At 41.8% G+C, this 25,892-nt stretch overlaps 1 protein-coding gene across 1 annotated transcript in view; it reads right to left on the minus strand.

The window, feature by feature from the left end:
- The window catches only part of enah (ENAH actin regulator), an 87,250-nt gene that overhangs the window by 29,151 nt on the left and 32,207 nt on the right, over nt 1–25,892 (minus strand). Inside the window, exon 4 of the mRNA XM_030047244.1 lies at nt 10,085–10,157. Coding sequence (XP_029903104.1) covers nt 10,085–10,157 — 73 coding nt within the window. The remainder of the gene's footprint in view (nt 1–10,084; nt 10,158–25,892) is intronic.

A 25,892-nucleotide genomic window follows, 5' to 3' on the forward strand; every position in this document is an offset into this window, starting at 1 on the left:
TGTGTGACACTGAATCTGGTTGATTTTCTTCTTAAATTAAATTTCAAAGTGCCCTGAGCAAGTATGGTTAGGTCTGTTAAATGACAGGCAGTGGAACACACACACAGACACACAGACAGACACCCACACAGACACACACATACATACATACATACAAAGTAGGACTGGGAGAGAAGTTTGCAGGGAGTAATGGTGATGCAATCTACAGGCAACACATCTAAGATCTTTCTGAGAGCCAATAATTGGAGAGGGGGCATCAATAGTTAAAACTTATGTCCAGAACTAAATAATGATAAATTAGTTTGTGTCACAGTTACTGTTTCTGCTAAAGTTTCAAGATTACTATCATTTAAATTTTACATATTTCCAGAGAAACAAACGAGTTCTGCAGTAAAACAGGCTTCCCTTGCTGGATCGACAGTATTATAAGCAATGTGGTAAGAGTGTAGAAAGGACCCTTTCTGTATGGAGTTTGCATGTTCTCCCCGAGTCTGCGTGGGTTTCCGCTGGGAGCTCCGGTTTCCTCCCACAGTCCAAAGACATGCATGTCGGGTGAATTGCAGATACTAAATTGTCCCTAGGTGTGAATGTGTGCGTGAATGTGCTTGTTTGTCTGTCTGCCCTGTGATGGACCCGCGACCCGTCCAGAGTGTTCCACTGCCTTCTGTCCAGTGAGCACTGGGATAGGCTCCAGCACCCCCCGCGGCCCTTACTAGGATAAGCGGTTTGGAAAATGAATGAATGAATGAGTGGTAAGAGTGCAGTCATGGTGAGAGGTGGAAGGGTGAGAGCCCTGACAACAGTTGCAATTAAATTCCTACAACTTGAGAATAATCATGATTGTGCAATAAAAAAAAAAAAAAAAGCGAATGCTCATATCATCTAGAAACTTTCCAACATTTACATGAACGCTGGCCAAGAAGGTTTTGTTTTCACTTGTGTCTCTCTCTGTAGGACATCTCAAAAACGTATGAATGTATCTCCATGATATTCGGTGGACAGACCAGCCTTAGGCCAAGGGGCAAATGATTCTGTTTTGGTGGTGATCCAGGCCTGGTTGATCGTTGGTGTCAGGTGATGTCACCACCTGTTATACTCTGTAGAAGGTGACATCACCTTGCACCAGAGATCAGCCAGTTCAGCCAATAGCATACATCCAGTTCAATAGAACATGATTTTTTTTTATGTCAGGCTTCAAAGAGATTTTTTTTTTTTTTTTTTTTTTTTACTGCAGCTGCGGCTTTTATTCAGATTCATCTACAGAGAGTAGTCAGGTAGAAGCTCAGCATCTTGTACACTGACACATGGCTGTTAAAGCTGTGACCTTTCAGATACAGGTCAGTCTTTCTAACTACGAGGCTTCCCAGTCATCCATTTAAGAAGGGGAACATTTCTTGTAGTAGCACAAATGGGCAAGGAAATCTGAATCAGCACGTCAAATTGAATTTGCCCTCTGCATTGCCTTGTTTTTTTTCTCATTACTCCCATTTGTGAGGGAGTGTATTTGCTGAGTGTGTCCTAATTAGAGTAGAAAGGCAACCTCAGCTGTACGGATCGCTAGTTGCACCAGTTGTTTTCTTTGTTGTAGTTAAATGACTCTGTTGGCGTTGATGAATGAGTTTCAGCTGCAAGGCTTTGTTAAACCCGACATGTTGGCCAAATTTGCCATGATGAACAAAAAGGTGTGAACTGAATTGAACTGGTTGCTTTGGGATTTCTGCTCAGATAAACCTTCTATATTCACTGGCAGTGGTTTCTAGTGTTCAATATATACTAACACACATACACACCACTCTGTAATTTATGAACATGCACACACACTGCATTCCCCTAAGTAGGAGATCATAACATTCCAAAACGATGTGTTCATGCACAGACTAAAAATAACCTGTCTGGAGAGACACTGTTGAGGTGTGTCTTGTGAAAGGGGACACTGTTCGTCAAGGGGACACCTATGACTTCACAATGCAGCACAACTTTTCTCGGCAGATGTCACGCAAAAGTAATGTTCACCCTCTCAACGCACACATTCCTGTGAGGTGAGAGCAGCTTCTTTCAGTGCCAAAACAATAAGTGGAGCTTACTGTTATTAAGGATGCTATTTCATGTGAGTAACCTCCGTTTTCGCAGCTCACATGAGCTGGAAGAGAAGGTCACGGTCTAACCAAATGAGGTCACTTTTGAGTGTTCACTTTTGGGAACACTTTGTACTTAAACTGGAAAACGATCAGTCCAGTTGTATGGCAATTTAATGGCTGCTAATTGATTTTGATAGCAAAACTCTCAGTGCTGAATTGAATTAATTTCTTTTATTGTCTGTTATAGCTATGATGTCATTTGATTTCTCTCTTCGGCAAATTAAAAGAAAAGCCATTGCATTTCAAACAAAGCGTGAAGAATTCATGCAGATTTTTGTCAAACTCAAAACTTGTCCATGTGATGTCAAATCTTTAGCTGACTACATAAATATGAACACTTGAATTTGAGCAGTGTTTCCTCTTAAATCTGCAAACGTCTTCACTTCCGGCTGTTTCTGTTCAAGGCCAAAGTGATGAATCCCACGTGCACACATCTACACACGGAAGTCTTGCCTGCCTGCCTCTCACAGGTGAACGTAATCCTCGTCAAACTGGGCTAAAACAGGCCCCGCTTTCCCCCACATCCCTCTCTGCCTCTCAGGGAGGCATCACAGGCTTCAAAGCTGTGAAAAGCCTCCCGCACCCGTTTAACTGGCGTCTCACTCGCCTCCTGACAAGAGTTGCCGGGGGAACCGTTGCTAAGGGAGTGTGGGCGGCAGCATGGCCTGAATCCCGGCACGCACATTCTCTCACACACACATACACTCACACACTCGCCGTATATATTCACACACATATTCCTTCCTCCCTTTCAACAACTTACTATGACTGACTTCACGATACTCTTAGGAAGAGTTTGGAAGGATTCTGGGTAATATTGGAAGCATCAACTGGCTTATAGTCAAAACGGAGAGGAAGGAGACGTGAGGGAGGATACAGCTGCATGTACAGAATGCAAATATCATTGCAACAGGATTTTTATGCATAGGATGTGAAGATCAAAGGTTTGCAAAGGCGCTGATTACCAGTTAATTCATTCTGTTTTAGATTTAGAGTATTTTTTGCTGCAAAAATGATAAGCACAGCAAGATCCAGGAAAAAAAATGCATATTGTGCATGGGAGATAACGAAAACTTCAGGGTTTTATCTAACCATCTCATCTAAAAATAGCAAAAACTAAATTGGATAATAAATCAAATGATCACAAATTAATCCAGTAAGGAAACAGTTTAATAGGAATGAACACAGGAAAATAAAATGTAAGGAAGCTTAACAGAAATGAAACGGACTGAAACGGACAAAGGAAAGGATGCAGTAATAATGAAATCAAACGGAAAGTAAGAATACTTCAGTCACTATTATGTGTGCTCTGCGTGCTATTATATCACTTACAGCCTTGTGGGGTCGAGAGGTGTCTATTGCCATCATAGGCTGAATACATTGCTTTCGATGCGGCTCCGTGAGCTAACATCCGTCTCTTTTCACCGCCAGCCCACCACCAGATTTTCAATAGAGGCCAACACAATGCTTCCACAAGCCCATTTCCCTCATCAGTCTACAGCAGCACTTATCTAAAGCTTATTCATCACTTCATCAGCATGAAACATGCTACTCTGTTGTGGATTCCACTTTGCTCGAGCCAATCTACAAACCACCACTTATCACCAACACTGCCTTTCAACTGTGCCGTTTTGTTATTTATTACTGCTTACTGCCATGATTTTATGCATTTCTTGTAAAGCCTCAGCAAAGATGCAATCAAATGAAACTGTTATTATGTAAAGGTTTACACCATGGGTCAGAAACGCCTCATGCATACTGCAAATTCATGTAGTTGGAGCCAAGCTTTTATTTATTATTTAATATTCAATATATTTGATGATTATATTTGATGATCGCACAGTGACATTGCCGGTTTAAAGTCTACAGTTTCATATGGTCTGAAACAATTGCAGTAGCTCAAGAAATACTGAATTTAACAGTGGGTCATGAATTTTATTTTCCTCCCTGGATTTTGCAATTGTGATAAAACGTGTGATGCATATTAACAATTTTATCGAATAGTTACCTCCTCATTAAAACATTTATTGTGGCTGTGGCACAAATCATCATGATTGCCTTATACTCCCAAAAGAACCCAACAAATATTATGTATCTATTAACCAAGAAATCAAAAATAACAGTAAACATAACCAAGAAATCAAAAATAACAGAAAACAACACAATCAAGATTAAGGCACTTGGTAACACCCTCACCTCCCTTATCATTTGTCATATATTCCACTGAGCTTTCATCTTCTCACACTTGTCTTTTTTTTAAAATTTCCTGCGGGATGAATAAAGTATCTATCTATCTATCTCTCTATCTATCTACTTCTACTGCAAAGGCATGTCAGATGCATGCACTCTACCTGCTGAAACTGCAATGTAGATATATTATTCTTTCATACTGTAACGGTAGTATGATTTTAACATAATGTTCAGTTGTCGCTCTGTTGCATGGAACTTGGCCTGAAGGTGACAACTGAGCGAAATCTCCGGAGACGCTGAAGCCTGGCAAAGTCCAGCGGCCAGCTGGACCCAGCGGCTTGCCTCATTGGCTCAGAGAGCCAGGAAGTGTTGTCTGAATGGACAGGAGCCCAGATGGACCATATGGACCTACTCTAGTGCGGATCCAGTCCAAATGTGCAACACACCCTTGGACACACACACACACACGGTCCATGTGTCATGTGTCCCACTAACACAAGACCCCAACAGTGTTATCAAAGCCAGGCTAACATACCGGTTTTAGATTGGTGCGCATTTTCAAAATTGTGATTATCATTTTAGAATATCTGTGAATGTCTGCATGTTTGTGACCATGTGAGCAGCAGAGCACATGCTGTCATTACCAGCTGCTGGTGTTATCATCCTCTCAGTGCTGAACGCCAGCAGCTAAATGCTAGCAGCTTACAGAAATGATCTACAATAGAGCAAGAAAACCCATTTGCTGAAACACATACACTCCAATCATCACACATCCTATTCCTCTGTCACTTTATTCACCATTTTCCACCTCTCACTTTCATTAGAAATGATTCAACACATTTCCTCTTTCTCTCTGCATCTCTCTCTCACATGCACACCCTGACACACACTCCCTCTCTCCCACGCACAATGCAGCTATTTATACACCAGCCTATTATTTCCACCTCATGCCTTTTTAATCTGAGGGTAGCACCCTGCATTTCTGAACAGGTGGTTTGTGCACACACTTTTCCTCACCCATCCATAAATTCATCTATACATATGCATGCCCATCCAGCCAGCCTTCTGCCCATCCATCCACTCATGCTCAAATTGGGAGCCTTGTGGCTATCCTGCTCTCTGTTCTTCACCCACTTTCCAGGAGAGAGGGAAAAGAGAGAGAGGCAGAAGAGGACAGCTGGAAAAAGAGAGTGGTGAAGATATGGAGAGATGGAGAAGAGCAATGGAGTGAAAGGTATATTTTTGAAGAATTTGGTCTACATGGAGGAGAGAGGTGGAGAAGTTGAGGGGGAAGAGGTAGATGTGGAGAGGTGGAGAAGGATGACAACATCCTAGCGATGGAGAGACAATGAGAAGGAAATTAGGCTTGCACCATACAGTATTTCCCTGCTGTCTCTGTGATCCAGTAGAAAATCCAAACACAGAACAACATATTTGTTTCCATGGTAATCAGGGTGTCATAACGTAATGTAACGTAACATACAATATCATAATAAAACTGTAGAATAGCAAAACTTCATACAAAGTGGCATAGCAAAGTGTAACATAACATTATGCAAGCTAAATTACAGTGACCTACTTAGCTAGCTTTGCCCAACTAGTAAAAATTTACCAGAAGCAACTGACTAAAATGAACTGATGTGATCAGGGCTACAAATTAAGTTTTCATAGAACATGAACAGTCATCTGAGATGTCAGATGAGTGTTATTTTTCACAGTGTGAACAACACAGAGCTTCAAGGCAGTTTCCAGCCAATAGCACAGGTTCTAAGACATGTTGCTGTAATAGAGTCAGATTTTTTTTTTTAAAGTGCCGCCACTAAATTCACTTACTGATGCTCGCTGCAAGTTTGGACATCTGCATTGACACTAAAACTACCTTGTACCAAGTATCAAGGCTGAATCCTTACTGCAGCGGCCTGTGTTTGGATCTGGCTTAGACCCTTTCCTGCATCCCCTCTCTCTCCCCTGCCGTTCCTGTCTCTCTCTACTGTGACTCTCAAATAAAGCAGAAATTCCCCAAAAATAATATCTAAAGAGTTAGAACAGGAACAGGCTTGATGTTTGCAATGGAAATGGCGTTCTGCCTCCACCCAGCAACTGACTGTATTGGTGCTGGTAAAGTCTTTGTAACCTTCTTTACCAGTGTTTTGTCCACAGTTATGAATGACTAACATCTTTTTGGCACAAGAGTCGTTGGTTTATTTGACTGCAAGTGAAATAAACAAATTAAACTGATGACATCCCTTGATGCTATAGTGATTTGATTAGGAGCTAAGCAGCAGTCTGTTATTCAAAAAGAACCTTAGAATGTGTTCACTGTCCAATCAGAGCTGAGTATTCAACATATCCCTGTAGTAAATAATGTTAATGCCCCCACTGAAAGTTTATTGGCGTTTTGACAGCATTCAGATCCTGTCAAGGCATTTTCCAAAGCGCTTGGTCGCTCACTCGCAGCGTGTTAAGTGCCGGGGTTTCCTTTTAAAGATGCAGAACGCCTGACACGTGGGTGCCCTGCCAATTCATTTTTACACTTCATTCCCCCTCCGTGATCCTCCTCATCGCTCTCTGTGTCCTTCCTTGCAATTTGTACCCCGTCCCGTGTCTCTGCCTCCTTACGGTGCTCTTCCCCTCTAATGGGAAGAACCTGGGCAGTTATTGGCCTTTGTGTCGGTGGATGACCTCACCTAGCAATCCACTGACTGCCTGTCTGTCATCAAGTGCTGCTAAATGTGGACTATGACCGGAACCGCTGGGGGGAGGGAGAGAGAGAGGGAGGGGGAGAGAGAGAGAGAGAGAGAGAGAAGGAGAGAGAGAGAGAGAGAGAGAAGGAGAGAGAGATGGCAGCCAGATCCATTACTCTCTAACTCAAGAGTCTGTAAAATTCCTGGCAGATCCAAGTTCACCTCAGAGAGGCTTACAACAACTACTGACTCACACTTAAAGAATGCTTTACTACTCAAATGTATGTGTGTGTGTGTGTGTGTGTGTGTGTGTGTGTGAGTGAAGGGGACAGAAAGAGAGAGAAACAGAGCAAATAAAGGAGAGAGAGGGACTTTTTAGACAGATCCTTCAATACTACTGTATTGCAGACCTGTCAATAAGCTGGCTTTGCTTTTTAACACTGAACCAAACAAAGCCGGCATAATGCTGCCCCGGTGTGAGATTTTAGACCGCATGTTGGTGTTCCGGAAGCAGAGGCATGATGTGTAACACAACAGCGTTGGCGTCCAGTGTGATATATAATGTACCGAAGGAGCAGCAACACTGCTTTCTAAACAATGGCAGGTGAACTGAGTGTTGAGCAGCATCAAACATGGGAACTGAGTCTTGTCAATAACCACACAAGTCATGGGGACGCCAGAGCAGAGCTTCATGTTGGATGTTGCCACTCGACAGTAGCGTTAGTTACTGTAAAAAAAAAAAAAGGGGGCTTATGTGAGTGGGAACAGACCCAAAGCATCACATCACAGCCCTTGAAAAACATGTAAATGTTTGAATAATCTACTGATGCTGAGGACACGCAACATCAGGTTACAACCACAGACTCAGGAGGTGATGAAAAAAGCTCTTATCAGACTATTCAGGATGGATTTTTGGAGGTGATGTGGAGAGGGGGGAGCGGGTGGAGAAACGGGTTGTGAGAGTAGGCTTCTATGTGAGAGACTTTATATGTGCTCTATTTTGTTCTGTCTGATGTATTTCATTGTGTGTGTGTTTAAAGATACCTTAAAAAACAAGATGGATCAACTGAAGGGGCTCTCCTTTAATAAAATTTTCTTATACAGTTTTCGTTTTGCATGTGTATGAGACACTGAGAATGCAAGTGAGTCGGTGTGTATGTGCATGACTTGAGTTTTTTAGTGTAATCTTGTGTAATTATGTGCAGCTACACTGTATGTGCATGCATGTGTGGGATTATTTTTTGGCCATTTTTCTACCTGTGTGTGTGTGTATGTGTGTGTGTGTGTGTGTGTGTGTGTGTGTGTCTCTGAACATGATGAGGGAAGTGGGATGATGGCTTTCATCAGGGCAGGGAAGAGCAGAGTAGGGGTCACTTTATGAGGTGTCAATATCAACAAGTCACACCGTGAATGTGAGAGCTTCAAAACACACACCCAGACACACCCCCACACACCCACACACACACACACAGCTGCAGGAAATCAGCCAGAGGGAACTGCTGACACACACAACAGACCCTGGAGGATCAAAGTTGTGAAATTCATTTTGAAATTCTCTGTACGGTTGAATTTGCTCAACACTGTCAGCTGTTCTTATCAAATCCAAGTTCCTACTGAATATTTAAGTTGTTCATGTCCAAACCACCAATAAATAAATAAATAAATAAATTTTAAAAATATACTCTATTTACTTCAAATTTTGCACATGCATTTGTGCATGATGCAACTGTTTATATGGAGATTTACGAGTGTGTGTTGCAAGAGGTTGAGCTCGAGGATGAATGTATGTGTCTTCACGTGTGTGTGTGTGTGTGTGTGTGTGTGTGTACTTTCTAATTAAATCTTTCAACAAGCTCTCTGGTGAACAGGTTATAAACCCTGGCCAGCAGCATCCAGCTGGCCTTCATTAATAATGCTGTGTGTATGTGTGTGGTGTGTGTGTGTGTGTGTGTGTGTGTGTGTGTGTGTGTGTGTGTGTGTGTGTGTGTGTGTGTGTGTGTGTGTGTGGGTGGGTGTGTGTGTGCTCTGTACTTTCATTACTACCTGAGGGAGGAAAAGTGGTCATGTAAGGGGAAGGAAAACAACAGCAAGCACATACATTTGTGTGTGCACATGCATGGTGTGAGTGTGTGTGTGTTTGTGTGTGTGTGTGTGTGTAACATTGTGACAAAAGCAAAAATAAAACAATATTTTGTAAGAAAAGAGAAACAAACAGATGGACGAGACAGTTGACAGAGCTGACAAAAAGTAAAACTCAAAAGCTGTGTGTGCTCTTAATGTGCATGTGTATATTTTTGTTATCAGTTTGTGGTATTCAAGCAAAGCAATCTAGCTTCCATGTTTTTGCCTTTTTTTTTTAAACATAAAATCAGTTTCATCTTCATTTTGTCCTGTCTGAGACTGCCTTCTGAAGTCTTCATATTCATTTAGTTTTTAAAACCAGAGGCATAAAACAATGAAATCTTTGACTCAAAAACGACACCTACTGCTACTTCACTTACTCAGTGAGTGTTATTTAAATAAGTAGCTCACTAATATGAAACAACTACGTTGTTACTTTTGAGGGGGGAAAAAAATCCCAGTTCCCCCCACATTTTACTGTATTTCCTGTTCTGATATGACCCTGGCAAATAACTTTATGGGTCCTCATCAGCACAAGACTTGGCGATGGTTCAATTTCATCTAATAAACAAAGCAGTAGTTAGTTGCAGGAAATAAATGACTTCTTTAATGTTAAAAAAACAAACTCGCATCTTATTGTACAACGGTGCAATTTACATATCCAGCAGCAGCAACAGCATTTGGTCTGAGATGAACTGAAGCACTGGCTATTTAGTATGAGCAGCTATAGCCTCCATGGATGAACAGACTACGAAAAGCGCCACCTGCAGAAACTCAAACTTCAATAGAAAGGAAGGAAAGAGACATCACACACTGTACTGACCTGTAGGAAACAACATGAGAGAGAAGGGGAGTAAGCAAGTTTCTCTGGGTTTGCCTGTACTCAATGCCACTGTCTCTCTGTGTTTGTGTGTGTGTGTGTGTGTGTGTGTGTGTGTGTGTGGTTCTTACCTTCTCTGCAGGTCCAGCTCCTCTGGTGTGGGGCCATTCTGCACTTGGGTGCCCTGTCTGGGCAGTGTGGGGCCTGTAGGGGGCGACACACACAGACAGCTACATTTAGCTGATGCTCTCATCCACACTGAAATTTATTTATATAGTATTTTTAACATTTGTATGCATCATACTCACACACACAAACACACACACACACACACACACACACACACACACACACACACACACACACACACACACACACACACACTCACCCAGCAAGCATTTTAGAGACCAGTTCACCTGACCTGCAAGTGTTTGGACTGTGTGAGGAAACTGGAGGAAGCCCACTCAAGCACAGAGAGAAAGTGAACACAAAGTGCGAAGTGAGCACATAAAACACGAGGGCCAAGATCTGAACCCCTGACTTTCTCGCTATAAGACAACAGGGCTAACCACCGAGCTCCTGTGCCGCCACAGAACCCCAAAAGAACTGAATGGAAACAGAAAAACATCCAAACAGAGGGCAGACTGCTGGTTGCCCTGGCAACATTTTTTTTTTTTTTTTTTTTTGCAAAGTGAAGTATGTCTGGGCCTCTAGCTCTCATCAGCTTCATCATGTGCCTTCACTTCCTCTCAAATTACCATAATGTGACCTAGGATTTATATTTTATACAGTATCTGTAGACACAGCAAAAAAAAAGAGAGGATGGGCTAATCAAAATGAGGCAGACTGGACGGTACAACACAAATGCACTGACATTTTGAATTATCTGTTCAGTGCTTGGTTTTAGTAAGTGGGCAAAACCTGCCACTGCATATGTGCTCTACTGACACTTCTGATGAGACATGTTGCAATCCTGTCCTGTTTCTTGGAGACATTTTGTGGTTAGGACACTAAAACACACCAGAAATCACACTGGACAAATTAGACCATGACTGATTAGTTTGTGTTTGGTAAAAATCTTGTAAACAATTTTTGGTAGAAATGATAAAAATGTCAGTTTGTCTGGTGAGATGTAATTCAACTACTTATGCTGGAAAATTACATAAAAATAACCCAATCCTAATAAACTCTGAACCAGACAACACACACACAACCTTGGTGGCCTTTGGCAAGAGAACAAGAGACACACTGACATCACTGTCTAATTTACACTTGCTAATGAGCTAACTTTTCTGTAAAACCTGAACAGGGCCAGATGGACGAACATGGCACTCTGTCTCTCTGTCACACACACAGACACACACACACACACATACACACACACTCCAGAGGCTTTTGGATAGAGCTAAAAAGGAAGTGGCTTCAACAGCAATTAGTATTCAGTCTGGTGTTGACAGTGTGTGGTGACGGAGAGGGACAGACGGACAGAGAGTCACAGAGAGATAAAACAGGCAGAGCTTGGGCTGCAGCCAGAGTGAAAACTTCTTTTGAATACCAACTGCTACTGGCATTTGCCACTTTTCCACAGCAGAACAATATGGGGCTCGCCACGGCTGAGTCTAAACATTTACAGCATGGCGACAAGAGCACTACACCTGTATTTATTAATTAAGTCACCATATGACCTATGACATTACTGATCCCCAGTGGAGAATGAACATCTATCACATGAAGACATGAAAAACAAAATACACAAGAGGACATGAGAAGGTGTGATAATTTTAGTATTATCAAATGAAATGTAAAAAAGGACCACATACGCAGCACAAGGTAATCACTGAAAACATGTCAGCAATCACAAGACAGCACTAAGATGCAAGGAGAAACCAGCCTGAACTAAAGAGTGTTAATGTCCGAGAGCGAGTAGTTCCACCTCATGGTTCAGCAAAGACAGCTGACTGTCTCTGCTCAGGATTGTTGGTAACTTAAATCTGTTTGTGGGCCCAATATTCATGTAAGCTTTCTTCCACCGCAGCCAACTTCCTCCGGCAGAGCTGTGGATCAATGAGGCATTCAGAAGGTACCGCTGAGTGAGTGTGTGTGTGTGTGTGTGTGTGTGTGTGTGTGCGTGTGCACTGACAGTAAACCAGTCTTTGACGGTATGACTCGCTGACTTTAGTTACGCGTGTCTAGCCATGGAGAGATTTATCCACACACATACCCACACTAGTGCACAAACACATGGGCCAGAGCAGAAGGGATTAATGATATCATAATGACCATCACATTATTTGGATAGTGATAGCTGCTAACACAGGTAAAATAACATGCTCACTGAACGGATGTTCATTCCATTAAACTGCATGGGAAACAACCTTTTAAATGATATTTGTTAATTTGCTTCATATCTCGATTTGACAGAGGTGTTAATTAGTATTTGCTTTTAATCATTACTAGAGAAAAAGAATCGTGTGCAACAATAACTGAATATAGTTTCGTCATGATGAAATTTTATTGAGAGAAATATGATCAACCCATCAGAGGCTTTTGGGAGGATATGGTGACATTGTTGAAAAAAGGTAAAGCTGATGATAAGTTCATTTTGTTTTGTGAATTAACAGTTTTCAGACATTTATCAGCCAAAGCGAGCTGTTCTTCCAGTGTTTGCAATTTTTTTTAGTCTTTTTCACCCCCTTTTTTCTTAGATTTTTTGACTTGAGCATCTCTACTTTTCTGCTAGTTGGTCAACATCGTAAAACAGTTGCATAATGGGGTACAAGAGTGCATCAAAGAATGCATAAAACCGATACTGACACCAGAGTAACTGCTGGACAAGATACTAAACTGTTTGAGACTCATGGAGAACCAGTCGATAAGGTTTGGTCATGATGAAGCTGTCAGGGTCCCAGTTCAGATCCTTATCCTTCTTATCCTTTAATCACTTAACAGCACAAGTCGCAAATTTCATGTCTCAATTTCATGTCTCAATTGTGATCTGGACCACATGGACCTGACCCAAGGTAAATCTTGTGTCATTCACCTGAGACCACTGTGTTAATTTCGTTGCCAACAGCAGCTTGGCTTCTGTTCTGCGGCCGTTCCAGAATTTGCTATGCACTGAAAAAAGGGTTTGGCAGTGTGTCCTTGTTTTAGTCCTCAGTGTGTGTTGTGGTTTGCAAATGCATGAGGAAATTATCATGGGGGAAATGAGCTTAGTAAAAGTAGAGTAATTTATAGCCTGACTGCTTCCTTGTACAATCAATGGACTCTTGAGATAAGATCATAAACAAGCATGATCTCAATTTATTACAAGAAAACTTGGTAGATTGTCTGCAGGCCAAGCCATGGAAATGTTTTAAAATGTTGCGCCACTTGAGAAGTCAACAATCGACATCTACAAAAAAAAGCAAGGCAAAGAATCACCGTAAAGTTTTTGGGGTAAAATGATTTGGGCACAATGTCCTTCCATGTTAGCTACAAGACCAGCTCACAAAGAGAGGCAGCAGCACTTGTACAAAAGCAGATATGTATTGTGGTTTTGTCATTCTGCACACGTGCGTCTTTCCAGCGCCTTGTCGCTTCATTATGGTATCAGATATGGGTTACATCCTAAAATAGCTGTGAACAGTCAACCAATAAATCAGATATGAGAAGCAATTTGGAGTTAAGCAAGAAAGTCGGCGGCCTGAACACAGCCTGTATGACAGAGCTCCACTTGTATTTCTACAGAAATGTTAATTATCATCAGAAGTCATGAGGGAGATACTTCTGAAGACAAAACAGGCAAGCAAGCCAGAGCTCTGGTAGAGAGAATTGAACATGCTACCTTTAAGAAAAAAGACATATCTCCAAGGAACACAGAATTACCATGTCTACTTTTGGGTCTACTGTATATCTGTCACGATTACCCAAATAATCTCATCTGATTATCATTTTGATGGTTTCCTGCTTTATCTGCCGAATTGAAATACTATTGAATTAAGCGCAGGCCGCAGGAGGTCGATATCATCAGACATCACCCGACCAGAGTAAGACCGGCCATAATTGCTGACATGGTCGCTCTCGTCTCCATCTTCCGCTGCCGAAGGGTGTAATTGTGTTACTGTCTGCTGTAATAAGGTTTATGTGCTAATGACAGAACACAGACACCCTGCCTTACAGGGCTGCAGCGCAGGAAGCTGCTCGACAGAGGAGGCAAGATTGTATCAGCAGGCCCAAGATTTGTGTAAGCCTAATTTAACAGGTTGCCTAAAAACATAATCTTTTTTTCCAACATGCAGTTTATCATGTTAGGCATTATTATTCAATTAGAGCTAGTTTTGGAACATTTATGTTAAAATTAAAAATTTAAAAGGACTATGTATATAATAATATCCATCCAAAACATATTAAGTTATGTCTGAGGTTTGTGCAAAATCAAGATCCCGAAAATTCCCCACGCCCCTGACTCGTCCTAATGGCTCGACTGGTACATACCATGTAACTGCAACGTCCTAAGCTCGAATTTGGCCTCTGACTTTCATCACGTCTTTCTTGCCTTCCAAATCTTTCCAAATAGTAGGATCACATGCCATTCCACAATATGCCGTTTATGCACTGTGATTCACATTAAGTGGGTAAAACCACATGAAGATGGTGTGCAGACTGTTTAGACTAAGGTAAACATTATCATTTAACCATGTAAACTGGTTCAGAATACATTTTATTTGACCAGGCCACTTAAACAAGAATTTTAACTTTTTCCTTAACTATAGTAGTTCAGGACAAATTTCATTTTCTTCACTAGCAAATACAAGCAAATTCGTATTTAACAGACAGAACAACCAAGAACACATTTTGATTGAAGCACTCAAGTAAATAAATGTGGTATTGAGACACAGAGACATCCTACATGTGATATTACTACATTTTTAAACCAGAAATTAGACTTTTTTTCATCAATGGTATTCCTCAACTTAGATGGTGATTTCGGGAAAGAGGGGATTCTGTCTTTTCTTTTTCCTTTTTTAAATGGAAGGTCTGAATTGATTCAGTGAGGTAAGAGAACAGCACTTTAGACTTGGCAAGCATCCAAAAACACTACCTCACACAATACTCAGAATGTGGAAATGAAAGAAAAAGAAGAGAATGAGACGCAGTAAGAGAGGGCAGATAGTGAGAGACAGAGAGAAAGTAATCTAGCCAGCTATTCCCAGACAAAACGGGAGAGATCTTAAAAAAAAAAAAGAAGAAGAAGACACAGACAAGGGCAAAAGAGAGATTCAGAGAGGCTGAGTTCAACTTTGCTACATCACAGAGGGTTGCCATGAGATCACTGCCCGGCACTAAAATGCACCATGGGGAAGGGGGATGTTTGAGTTCGAGTGTTAGACAGATGATAAAAAAAAGAGCTGTAAACACTTAAAAACCATGAATCTAAAGACAAGTAAACCCTCACACCTAAGAAATAAAGTTTTCTAAATGTAAAACTCAAGGAAATATGACTCAGACCTTCAGATCCCAAAGGCATCTTCTTCCACATGTTGATAAGGACACACATATGCAGACACAAACACACACAGAAACAGTCAAAATAAAGCAACAGGCAAACTAATGCCCTCTTCCGATCAGGGCCCTATACCTACATGAAGGCAGCGTCAGAGTAGGCCTCTTCTGGCAGCAAACGTAGCGCCACAGTCCATTCGAGGCCCTGTCTGACCCGTCGCCAGGCCTCAGTCCAACCACCACCCCGCCGGCTGCACCCCCCAACCCAGCCAGCCCAGTGCAATCCGGGGAGCTCACATACAAAACCATAGCCAGGGCTCTGGAGGTTCCACTTTCAATTTCCTGCGTCTTAGGTTTCCGCGATTCAGCCTGTTCAAGGTTCCACAAAGCCGCGGGAGATGCTGGTTACGAATTAAATGTCCACCGAGAAAAGATGATTTAAAAAGATTTGTTGTTTTGCTTTTTTTGTTACAATGGCAGGTCAAGATCGTTATCCGTAGCGATCCAAATGGCTTGGCTGTTTTGTTCCGGTCTGGAAAATCTTTGAAGATGACCCATGCACGCTGAAACGCCGGGTGTGGTTGTCCTCTGTGCCGGCTCTTCAATGGATACGGGATCGTAATTGATGGAGGCGTAGGGAGAGGGAGGGATGGAGAAGGAGGGATAGGAGAGAGAGAGGGTGAGAGAGACAGTTGCAGAGTAAGACAGAGAATGAGAACTAGACAGAGAGAGAGAAAGAGAGAGAGAGAGAGAGAGAGAGAGAGAGCAGTGAGGTGGGAAAACAGAAAGAGACTAAACAAGACAGGAATAAAAGAGCCAGAAAACGAGTGAGGGAGAGAGGGAGAGCTGTGTACAGAATGTGGTGGGAGACTCTGGCCGACTGGTTGGTCAGCCAGTTTCTACTTCCTGGATCCAATCTATTATTCATACACTGGAGACACAAGGACAGAGCTCTGCTGCCCTCAATATCATTATCAGAGCGTGTGTTTGTGTGTGTGTGTGTGTGTGTGTGTGTGTGTGTGTGTGTGTGTGTGTGTGTGTGTGTGGTGCTGTAAAATAAACCCGACAAAACTCAGTGTGCCCACCTTTTGAAGTGGATATACATAACAAATTATTAGTGTATGACTCATAGTAAGCATTATCAAAAAGATGTAATTAGTCGAGTCTTTAAAGGAAAATAAAACAATTTCAAGTTCATTGCTGGGAAGTGGCACTGGTTTCCCGATTCCCGATTAAATTCCAACTCACAAGGTCAGATTCCATACGGATTTTGATTTGATTTGATTCCACACCAATTCAGTTTATGGATATTTCAGCTACGATACCAGCTGTGTGACTTTCATAAAGCGAGGTGCAGGGTTAGGGTTAACTTGCATATCATGCTATTTGTTCAAATGAGTTTCCGCAGATGACAGAGTGCCACAAATAACCTTTAGCAAAAATCTCCACAAATCGACTGAAAAACGGCATAGCTTAAAAAACATGAGCTCCGGATCTTAAAAGTTACTATCAGCTAGTTCAAATGAAGACAATTAAAAAAACTGAAGTGTTGGAGTGCTGCTTGGAACTTATGACTTTGTTGCTAAGATGGTGCTCTTTGGTTTAGGGCTAGATCAAACTCAAAAACTTAGTAGATACCAAGGCACTCATCTTATAGAAAAGTTAAAATGCCTTTATTTTATGGGCAGATAATGATTAAAACAAGCACCTCCATGTGTTTCGGCTTTGTGAGGAAGTGAACTTCCTGATGAAGGCTTCTACTAAGTTTTTGAAGATCGCAATTAATTGGAGAATTGATACTCTTACCCAGTCATATTATTAATGCTTGTCTGAAATTATATTTGATTTTTGCCTTATGATGATCATCAACTCAAGTTTGTAGTTTACCCATCTTTGTGTTTACTACTACATCACCGCATGCTTGTGTATAATCTGCAAGCGTGTGTGAATGTGTATTGCATATATGAGTCAGCGTGTTCCAGCTGCTCCAATGTATTTCCACTGGGAGCCATTTGAAACACAAGAAAGAAAAGGGCAGAAGGAAGAAGGAAGAAACAAAACAAACAAAAAAAAAAAAAAAAAAAAAAGGATAAAAGTGAATAGAGAGAAACGGGACAAAGAAGGTGGGAGAGTGTTTGCCGTCTTGAGGCGATGAGTGGAGAGGGGAAAAGGTCAGGACCAGTCCATCTCTCTGTTTGTCTATCTGTCTGCCCATCCATTCTGCCATCAGAAAAACAACCTGTCATCAAACCTGCCATTTATCTATGTTTATATAACTGAGGAGGGATCCCCATCACCTGCCACGGGGTCAAGGTGTGTGTCTTTGTGTACATCTGTCTGTATGTGTGTCTGCACCATGGAGTGCATTCCTAAGTCCTTATATGCAACGTCCATCCATCATCCTATTTGAGACAAACAGACAAAAAGCCGCACAGGGGTAATAAATATTTTATCACACACATATGCTATTTCGTCCAGAGTGCCTCACAGTATCACGAGTGCATACGTTTTTAGCATGGGCGGCTCCGGTGGGAATTGAACCTCTGACTCTGACAGTGTCGGAGCCATGTGCAACTCGCTGAGCCAAAGGAAGCGCGTGCTCCGGAGTCACAGAGTCCTCCTGAAAAATGCAGGAGAAATGCCAACCCGTCTCCATGCTGTCAATGTTAACCTCACTGTAAACCCAGTGTCCATGTCGCAACTTATTTATACTTCTTGGTCAATGCTCCGTTTGTAGGATTACAGGGTGAATACAGTTTTGACAGCAAGCATCCACATTTATATCATATGTAGCCCGTGATGTCATGACTTCCAAAGCTTGTTGTCGGGTAAAAATTACAGCCTTGACTGGATGATTGCCTACAGGCCAGAATAAAAATAGATTTCACAGATATCAGACATGCCTGAATTTTACCCCCCATGCAGCTCTTTTTCACGTTAACCCTGGAAAACATTTATTTTAAGCTTTTGTTGGACAGGCTGGTTTATGACAAAACTTCTTAAAAACCAGAACTGAAATTTACATTAGCGATTCCTGATAATGGCAGTCATGCTGATGCACACAGTCTGCAGATGATTTGACACTAAACACGGCAGCACGTTGTACGCATCGGAGCCAGAAGAATTATGAGAGTATTAAGAGATAAACATGCATTTGTAATCGAGTTGGGAATGTGCCTGCATCACGGCTCTTTGTGTTGCTTTCTCTTCCTGTCCTGCATTCTGCTACTGTCAGGCAAAATGGTTCTTTGAGGTCTGATTGAGACAATTTATCAATAACCATTATCGGAAATGGCCGAAGAAAATGGACTATTTGGCACACAGACAGGACTACCTCAGATTCTCCATTTGGCTTCCAACTTTCCACTTTCATCCTATCTCTTTACCTCTGCTCTGCTTCCCCACTCTCACTTCTGTCAACCTCCTCCTTGACTTTTTTTCTTCTGAACAACAGTTTTGCCTTCAGCCCTTTTGGCACAGTTTATTATATCACTATATTATATGGGGGCCTTAAGTCCGGCCACATTCACAAGTAGATCAAATTTGATACCCCGTCAGTGATGTTTAAGGTCTGGTTCGGTGAAATTTAACAGCTCAAAAGTGACATTTTTTGGCGTGATTCATGGCAAAATAGATATCACAGACCTCACTTTCATTTATGAGCTTGTCAAGTCAAAAATAAACTGTGAAACAGATTTTTAAACTCAACACAAATCTCCACCACGCGATGTTCCCCAGGATGTGATACAATGAGCTTCAGAAACGTAACACAGACTGATAAATTTTGGGTGTTGTATTTTGATTTAAAAAAAGTCAAGTATTTCAGGCCAAAACTTTTAAGGCTTTATTTATTTTTCGCAAATCCAAAAACTCTCTATTTTCAGGGCCTGGGAGAACCCTGCTAAGTAATCAATGAAATACCCCACAACCTCGTTTGCATGGGGAAATGAATTCCACTGAATTAACTTGTGCCCTGAAAGCCTTCAAATTCTCTCTACATGATTTAAAAAAAAAAAAGCAAATGTTGAAACTTGAGTGGAAAAATACTTCAAAACCTCCTGCAGATCCTGCTTCCATTTTTCCATTTATCGTGAGAAGATTACACAACTACAAGAGCAAAGGAAATAAATAAACAAATAAAACACACTAAAAACAAAATTGTGTTTTAAATTACTCAGAGTTACCTCTAGACTGGATTAGCACTATGACAGGACTTCTGTCTCAACTAAAATATGGCGAGTAATCTGTGCTGGAATTTTTACTACACAAATTACAGTCATGGCAAATTCACAAAATGAAACCAATCACCGATAATCTCTGCAGTTATTATAAATCGCTGGTTGTCTCCGGGTAATGTTAATCTCATGCACAGGGGCTTTTTTCTCTCCTCGTCTCTTTTTCTGTCCAGGTCAGAGTCTTTCAGGCTTCCTGTCTTCCCCATGTTAAGGGGTTATTTTGAGGCTGGAGGGAGACAGGGAGTCTAGAAGGCCTGGGGCAGTAGGACACCCACTTCCACACTTGTTGCCCTCCTACACAAACCCCCCGTGGGGGACTACCTGACACATGACTCCAACCCATGGCCAACCCAGTGTGTGTAGACCTACGAGCAACAGGGGAGGGTCGATGTCAGACTTTGTGACGCAACCCACCAACACCTACTTATAATAGCGTCAGATCTGCCCGGCAACAAGTGGGCTCACCTATCAGTTGGCCTTGAGATACTGAAGCATGCGCCGCAACCTGGTGCCACCACTGACAGTTTGAGGTAAACATTGGGGTATTTTGAGAGGGGCGTCAGGCAAAAGAGTTCTCCATATGGACAGGGGCCAACCAAACAACTGGGTCAAAACATAACTGAACCAAAATAAATACATATGAAGACACACTCCCCTAAAGATCCAGGTGCAAGATTCAGAATCCTGATGCGGTTTTGCCATCAGTCCCAGACAGCAAAATAAATACTACCATGTGTGATGAAACGGTGACAATTGCAGACAGCGGCGATATGTGGTTAAGTTCAGTGTTATCTTGGAGTGTAGTAAAAATTCTTCATATTCGTCATGGTATTGTAAAATAATAACAACATAGGACTCCATATTTTCATCAAAAAAAGGAAAATAAAAACACTGCAGCCACTAACACATATAATAACGACTTTCGAACGGCTTCCTAGGAGTTATTCTCAGATGCAAGAGTGAGCCCAATTAAGAAGTGACCACAGTGAGACTGAAAAATAACATGACAAGCACTGTTTAAAAACAAACAAACAAACAAAAAACCATGACGATTTGCATCCTTCAAGGTGGCGTTGCATGCCGTGCATTGGTATGAAAATTGCCTCTCTTCACTACAATGATGTGTCTTAAATCACTGGTGTTACAGTCTCAATTCTGAGGGCTAAAGAACATTTTTAAGAAAGGGAAAATACAGACCTTTCATTTCAAGTTAGTCATTTTATACATCACAATGCACTCTCCAAACTTCCAAAGACATTTTTTGAAAACCACATCAGCCACCAAGCTGATACTGGAAATAGATCTGGGAGCAAAAACTCATTCACACACTGAAATTACCCTCACCTCCCACTGTTACCCTCAAGTGCTGATATCAGTCATCTCCTCTTAGCATTGGCGGCTGGAGAAAAAGGCTGGAAACTGTGTGTTTGGGATGTTCCTGTTTTGTTGCTACTGTATTGGATTCTATATTATTGTATGACTCATCATTAGCTCACCAAACTGAATGCAGCACACAGACACACACAAACAGGCAGGCAGACAGAGCCACAGACAGCAACATGACTCTCCATCACATTGTCCTCCTGAGGTTTTGCATGTTAAAAACAAACAACAGAGAGAACGAAATGATGAAAAAGCACATAATCAGCCTTAGTTTAATGGAGGAGGAGGAGGAAATGAGAGGAGAAGGAGACAAGGAGGCAGGCAGACAGGCACAAATCTGCTTCGTCAGCTTCTCTGGTGGAATGACTCGCACATCACTCAAAGCCAGAGCCAAATGCTCTAAATGGTGAAATGTCCCATTATCTCAAGGCTGAACTACAAGAGATAGCAGTTTAGATGGAGGGGAGGAAGCGTGCCTGTGGTGTATTATACATAATCATAACCGCCAAAAAAAAAAATGTTTAATGGGGCTATGTAATCAATGTTTGAAAAATCTCCCTCAAGATTTTTGCCAGCCGCCACCAGCTTCTACAGATCTTCATCAATGCTCAATTATGGTCACTGGCATGACATGCATGGAGGAATGCCGGTTTTAAAACAGCAGTTTGGTTTGAGGAGGAAGCCATTTTACATTTTGAATTGAAAGGAATTATTTGTAGGCATACAATTACAAAGGCTGAGATTTTAGCATATTTCAGCGGCTTTATTGGCTATTCAAAGATGGAAACCCATTAACTCAGCTTCCGACTGTTTTTGTTTACATCTATCTCAACCAAAAAGAAGACAGCTCAGTACTGAGCTTCATTTTTTCCTCTCAATTTCTGGAAATGTTGGAGGAAATCATTTACAGCTAGGCTCAATAAATTATGAAAGTCAGAGCTCAGTTGCAGCAGATAGCAGCAGATAATTTCAGATGTCACCGTATAAAGGAGAGGAAGAAGTGTGCCTCCAGTATATAATGAATCATCACAACCAAAACAAGTTTTAATGAAGCATGTAATCAGTAATAGAATAATATTTCCTGATAAATGGCACCTGCCATCAGCTCACACAGATCCTCAGGAAACTATCATTTTGGTCTTTCACGAGTCATGCACGAAATCAATTATACGACACCAGTTGGGCTTGAGGAGGAAACCACTTTATATTCTATATAAGTGGACTGGGTGTGGGTATTTATGTTTACATCTCTCTCAGCCCAAAAGATGAGGGCAGACAGACGGCTCAGTCATGCCTAATTTACTGAAGAGCTTTGTCCACTTCCTCTCGATTTCTGGAGATGTTCAAGGGTGTCTTGGGTTTGGAAGCTGTTTTTGTAACGCAGGGGATCATTATCTCACCACTACTTTCTCTTTGGCTCAGCATGTAGAAAATACATTATGGAGACATGCTTTGCATTAGCAACCACAAGTGTACTTCCAACTTCTAGACAAAATCAGGAACACTTTTGATCACTAGTATGCTGTCATGATCAATCGTAGACAATACATTTGCTTTCTACTATTTTTAGCCATATTCATTATTCAGATACTAATGTGGTGCCAATGGTAAGCAGCAGTGGTGGTTGTTAGCTTGACATCTTATATACACTGTTGGATTGGTAGAATCCATGTCGCATGATAAGAAGCACGCACACACACTTTACTTTACAAACACAAAGACACATTCATGCTGTTGCTGACATCTAACCAAAAACTTGCTTCTCTGTTTTCAAAGATCAGGAGACCATGGCAACGGTGGTCAGTCGCCCCTCCTGCCTTTCTGTGCTGCTGCTGCATGACAACTAGAGTGCAGCTTACACCAGTTAAAATACAGAATGGCTCAGCAGCCAATCAGAGCAAGTCTCCATGGCCTCACTTCCTGCTGAAATTGTGTCTGCAGCTCATAGGAAAGCATTAATTTCACACACACACACACACACACACACACACACACACACGCAACAAAAACAGCAATGCATTTTCAACTTATTCGCTGTACAAGCAAGCAACAGTGGACAATATTCAGCCATGACATTCAAGTGCACTGCAGTGAGAGTGCACCCTGTGTGATGTATAGAAAAAATACATTTCATTGAGGTATTTTCATGTGATGCTACAACGCATTATCAGTGAACTCTCTCGATCAAGGTGTCATTTCATACACGAGACAGACAATGTGATTTCTGCAGACTAGGGACCATATTTTGCAGGTGAGGTAGATAATGGAGGAAATTCGGTCAGTAACACAACGCAAACCTGAAGGATTCTCAAATTTAACGAAATTCAGTGAAATCTTGCAAAGCCATGTTGTAAGAATTCACTTTTGCGTGAGTTTTCTGGCTCGCTTCATTTCACAGTGAGGACTCCCAGCGTGTTTGGTATCCACTAATTTGCCGAAAGCACTAAAATTCAAAGGGTCAAGGACATGCAGCATGCCACAGTGTATGATTCCTATGGTATATACAGCAGGACAGACACAAGTAGCCTTTAGGAGGTATTCTGAAATAGTGCAATGTGAGAGTAGCACACAGTCAGACAGATTCCGACACATAGCGAGCACAATTGTCCCTCTAAAACAGTTTCAGTCGGGTTTGAGCATAAATGTCAACCTGTTACTACTCACTCCTGAGGATGATTTGAGCGCGGCTGATCCTCTGTTGTCCCTGAGGGAAACGGTTCAGTCTTGCTACGGCAGGCATGTCCGTGGACACCTCAGTGAGGGGGCCTTGGGGAGGGGGGTCCTTGCTCTGCCACACCACGCACAGCAGTCAGAGAAAATCTACCAGAAAGCTTTTGAAAACTGGTGCAGAATCTCCTCTCACTCCTAGCCAACCTGTCCACCTGCGTTTCCTTCCTTCTCTATTTTAATTCTTCACTTCCCACAAAATCAGCCATGCACTTTTGTCCTATCCTGCCTCACAAAAACCTCCTTAGTCTTCTTTACTCTTCCTTTCTCGGATTTCTTTTTCTTTTTTTTTTTAACCAGTACCTTTCTGTCAACTCCTTCTCCCTCTCTTTCTAAGCTTCCTCTGCTCCCAGTCTCTCTTTCTCTTGTTCTTATAATGTCCAAGTCTCCCTCCAAATCTGTCCCTCTCCAGCTGTGTTGCAGAGTCTAGCCGGTCAGTTGGCCAAGTTGGGGTTTGATGCCAAAGACCATGAGCTCATCAAGAGAAAAAAAAGTGGGCCAAGCAGACAGATGAGGGGGGCAATGGGGGAAACTGGTTGTTGGGGGGGCGTCCTGTGATGCAAGAGAGGTCACGCGCTCTCATAAGCCAACAAGCACAAACACATGCCACACTGATGTGGTTACATGAGTGAGTGAGGAGTCGGGGGGTGGGGGTAGTTGTTATACCCCTAAAACAAACCCATTCTGGCTCGGGAATGTAGACTGTTTCCATGGGACAGGGATGAAGTGTCGCCTCTGTGTGCCCGTCTGTCTGTCTCTCTGAACCCGTGTCTCTCTTAGGTTTTTAAACCTCCCCCCACCACCACCCAGCATCCTCCAGGTCCCACAAGACACCACTGGCCGGGGCTGTTAACATTCAAAGTACATCATGGTCACCAATTAGTAACTTTTACCACGTCCCTGTGGAGACTAGTTCTAAGTCTGGCTCTGGCTGTCCAGATAAATTGACTAAAGAGCTTGACATTTCTTCCAGTGAGCTGTGATGCACTAGTCCAGTCCAGGATTTTCTGCACTTAATTCCATAACAACATAAATACCTGAATTGAAAAATGCACCTATCTATGTTGGAACCAAAAAAAAACATACGCAATTTTACACTGGTACAATCTTTCAAAATGCAGAAGGTTAAGTCTTTAAAATGTTATTTCTTCAGCTAAGGACTCAACAATTTTCTGTTGTTGAAAAGAAGAACTGTTCACGCTTACATTTTGAAGAAATACTTTCAAGAATGTACAGAATCTCAAAGGTTTTGCCAATTTGCAAGTGAATGTCTGTGGTTCATTCATAACGTCAAGAGCAACCTGTGATGAGCTGTGCTTTTGTGCCAGCAATCACATATTCTTCGGGGTGCCAATTTTTCAGTGTTGTTTGTTGACATTTCATTTTGAAATGAAACTCTTCTCTTTGATCTCATGTTGCACAAATAATATTCTGCTCCAGTGTTGAAGGGACAGTTTGGGATATTAAGAACCCTTATCACTAGCCAAATCCTCAAAGAGATTATTGTGACAGTTTGTCCTCCACTGAGTTGTACTAGTATCACATTAGGCTTCCAAGAAAGACAGTGGTAAATAGTGTCTTCACCATGTAACAGGAAGAGAGACAAGCAGTAGTGATATGGCAGGACCATACCGGTCCTATTTTCACTTCTTGTCAACAGTCATGATCATATTTATCCATCACAAGAGTCAGTTTCATAAATGTGTACAGAATATGCTTTGGGTAGCTTCAGAGTCAAGGCTAACTCAGCCCAATTCTCCTCCATTCCTGCCTTTTGAACATGCATTAAAAACCTGAAGGTGGTACACATAGGTGATTCCATCTAGTGAATACTAAGATGGCAGCCAATCACCCTTTGAAATGCAAAAACATTTTATGAATTTAAGGTAATTTTAGCAAATGCACACACCGGTCAAGTTCTGACAAAATGGAATTAACCTATGTGTGGCAACTTTGAAGTGTCTCAGTTTTTCACAGTTTTTAAACAGCAATGGGAGTGAAGTGCTAAGCTTATTTTGTACAGTAATGAAACCAATATTTGTGAAGGACAGATATAATCACGAATGTTGATGAGAAGTGAAAACCAGGACTGAGTTCAAACATACATACA

The sequence above is a fragment of the Myripristis murdjan genome, chromosome 24 (assembly GCF_902150065.1).
Source record: "Myripristis murdjan chromosome 24, fMyrMur1.1, whole genome shotgun sequence".
NCBI classification, from domain to species: Eukaryota; Metazoa; Chordata; class Actinopteri; order Holocentriformes; family Holocentridae; genus Myripristis; species Myripristis murdjan.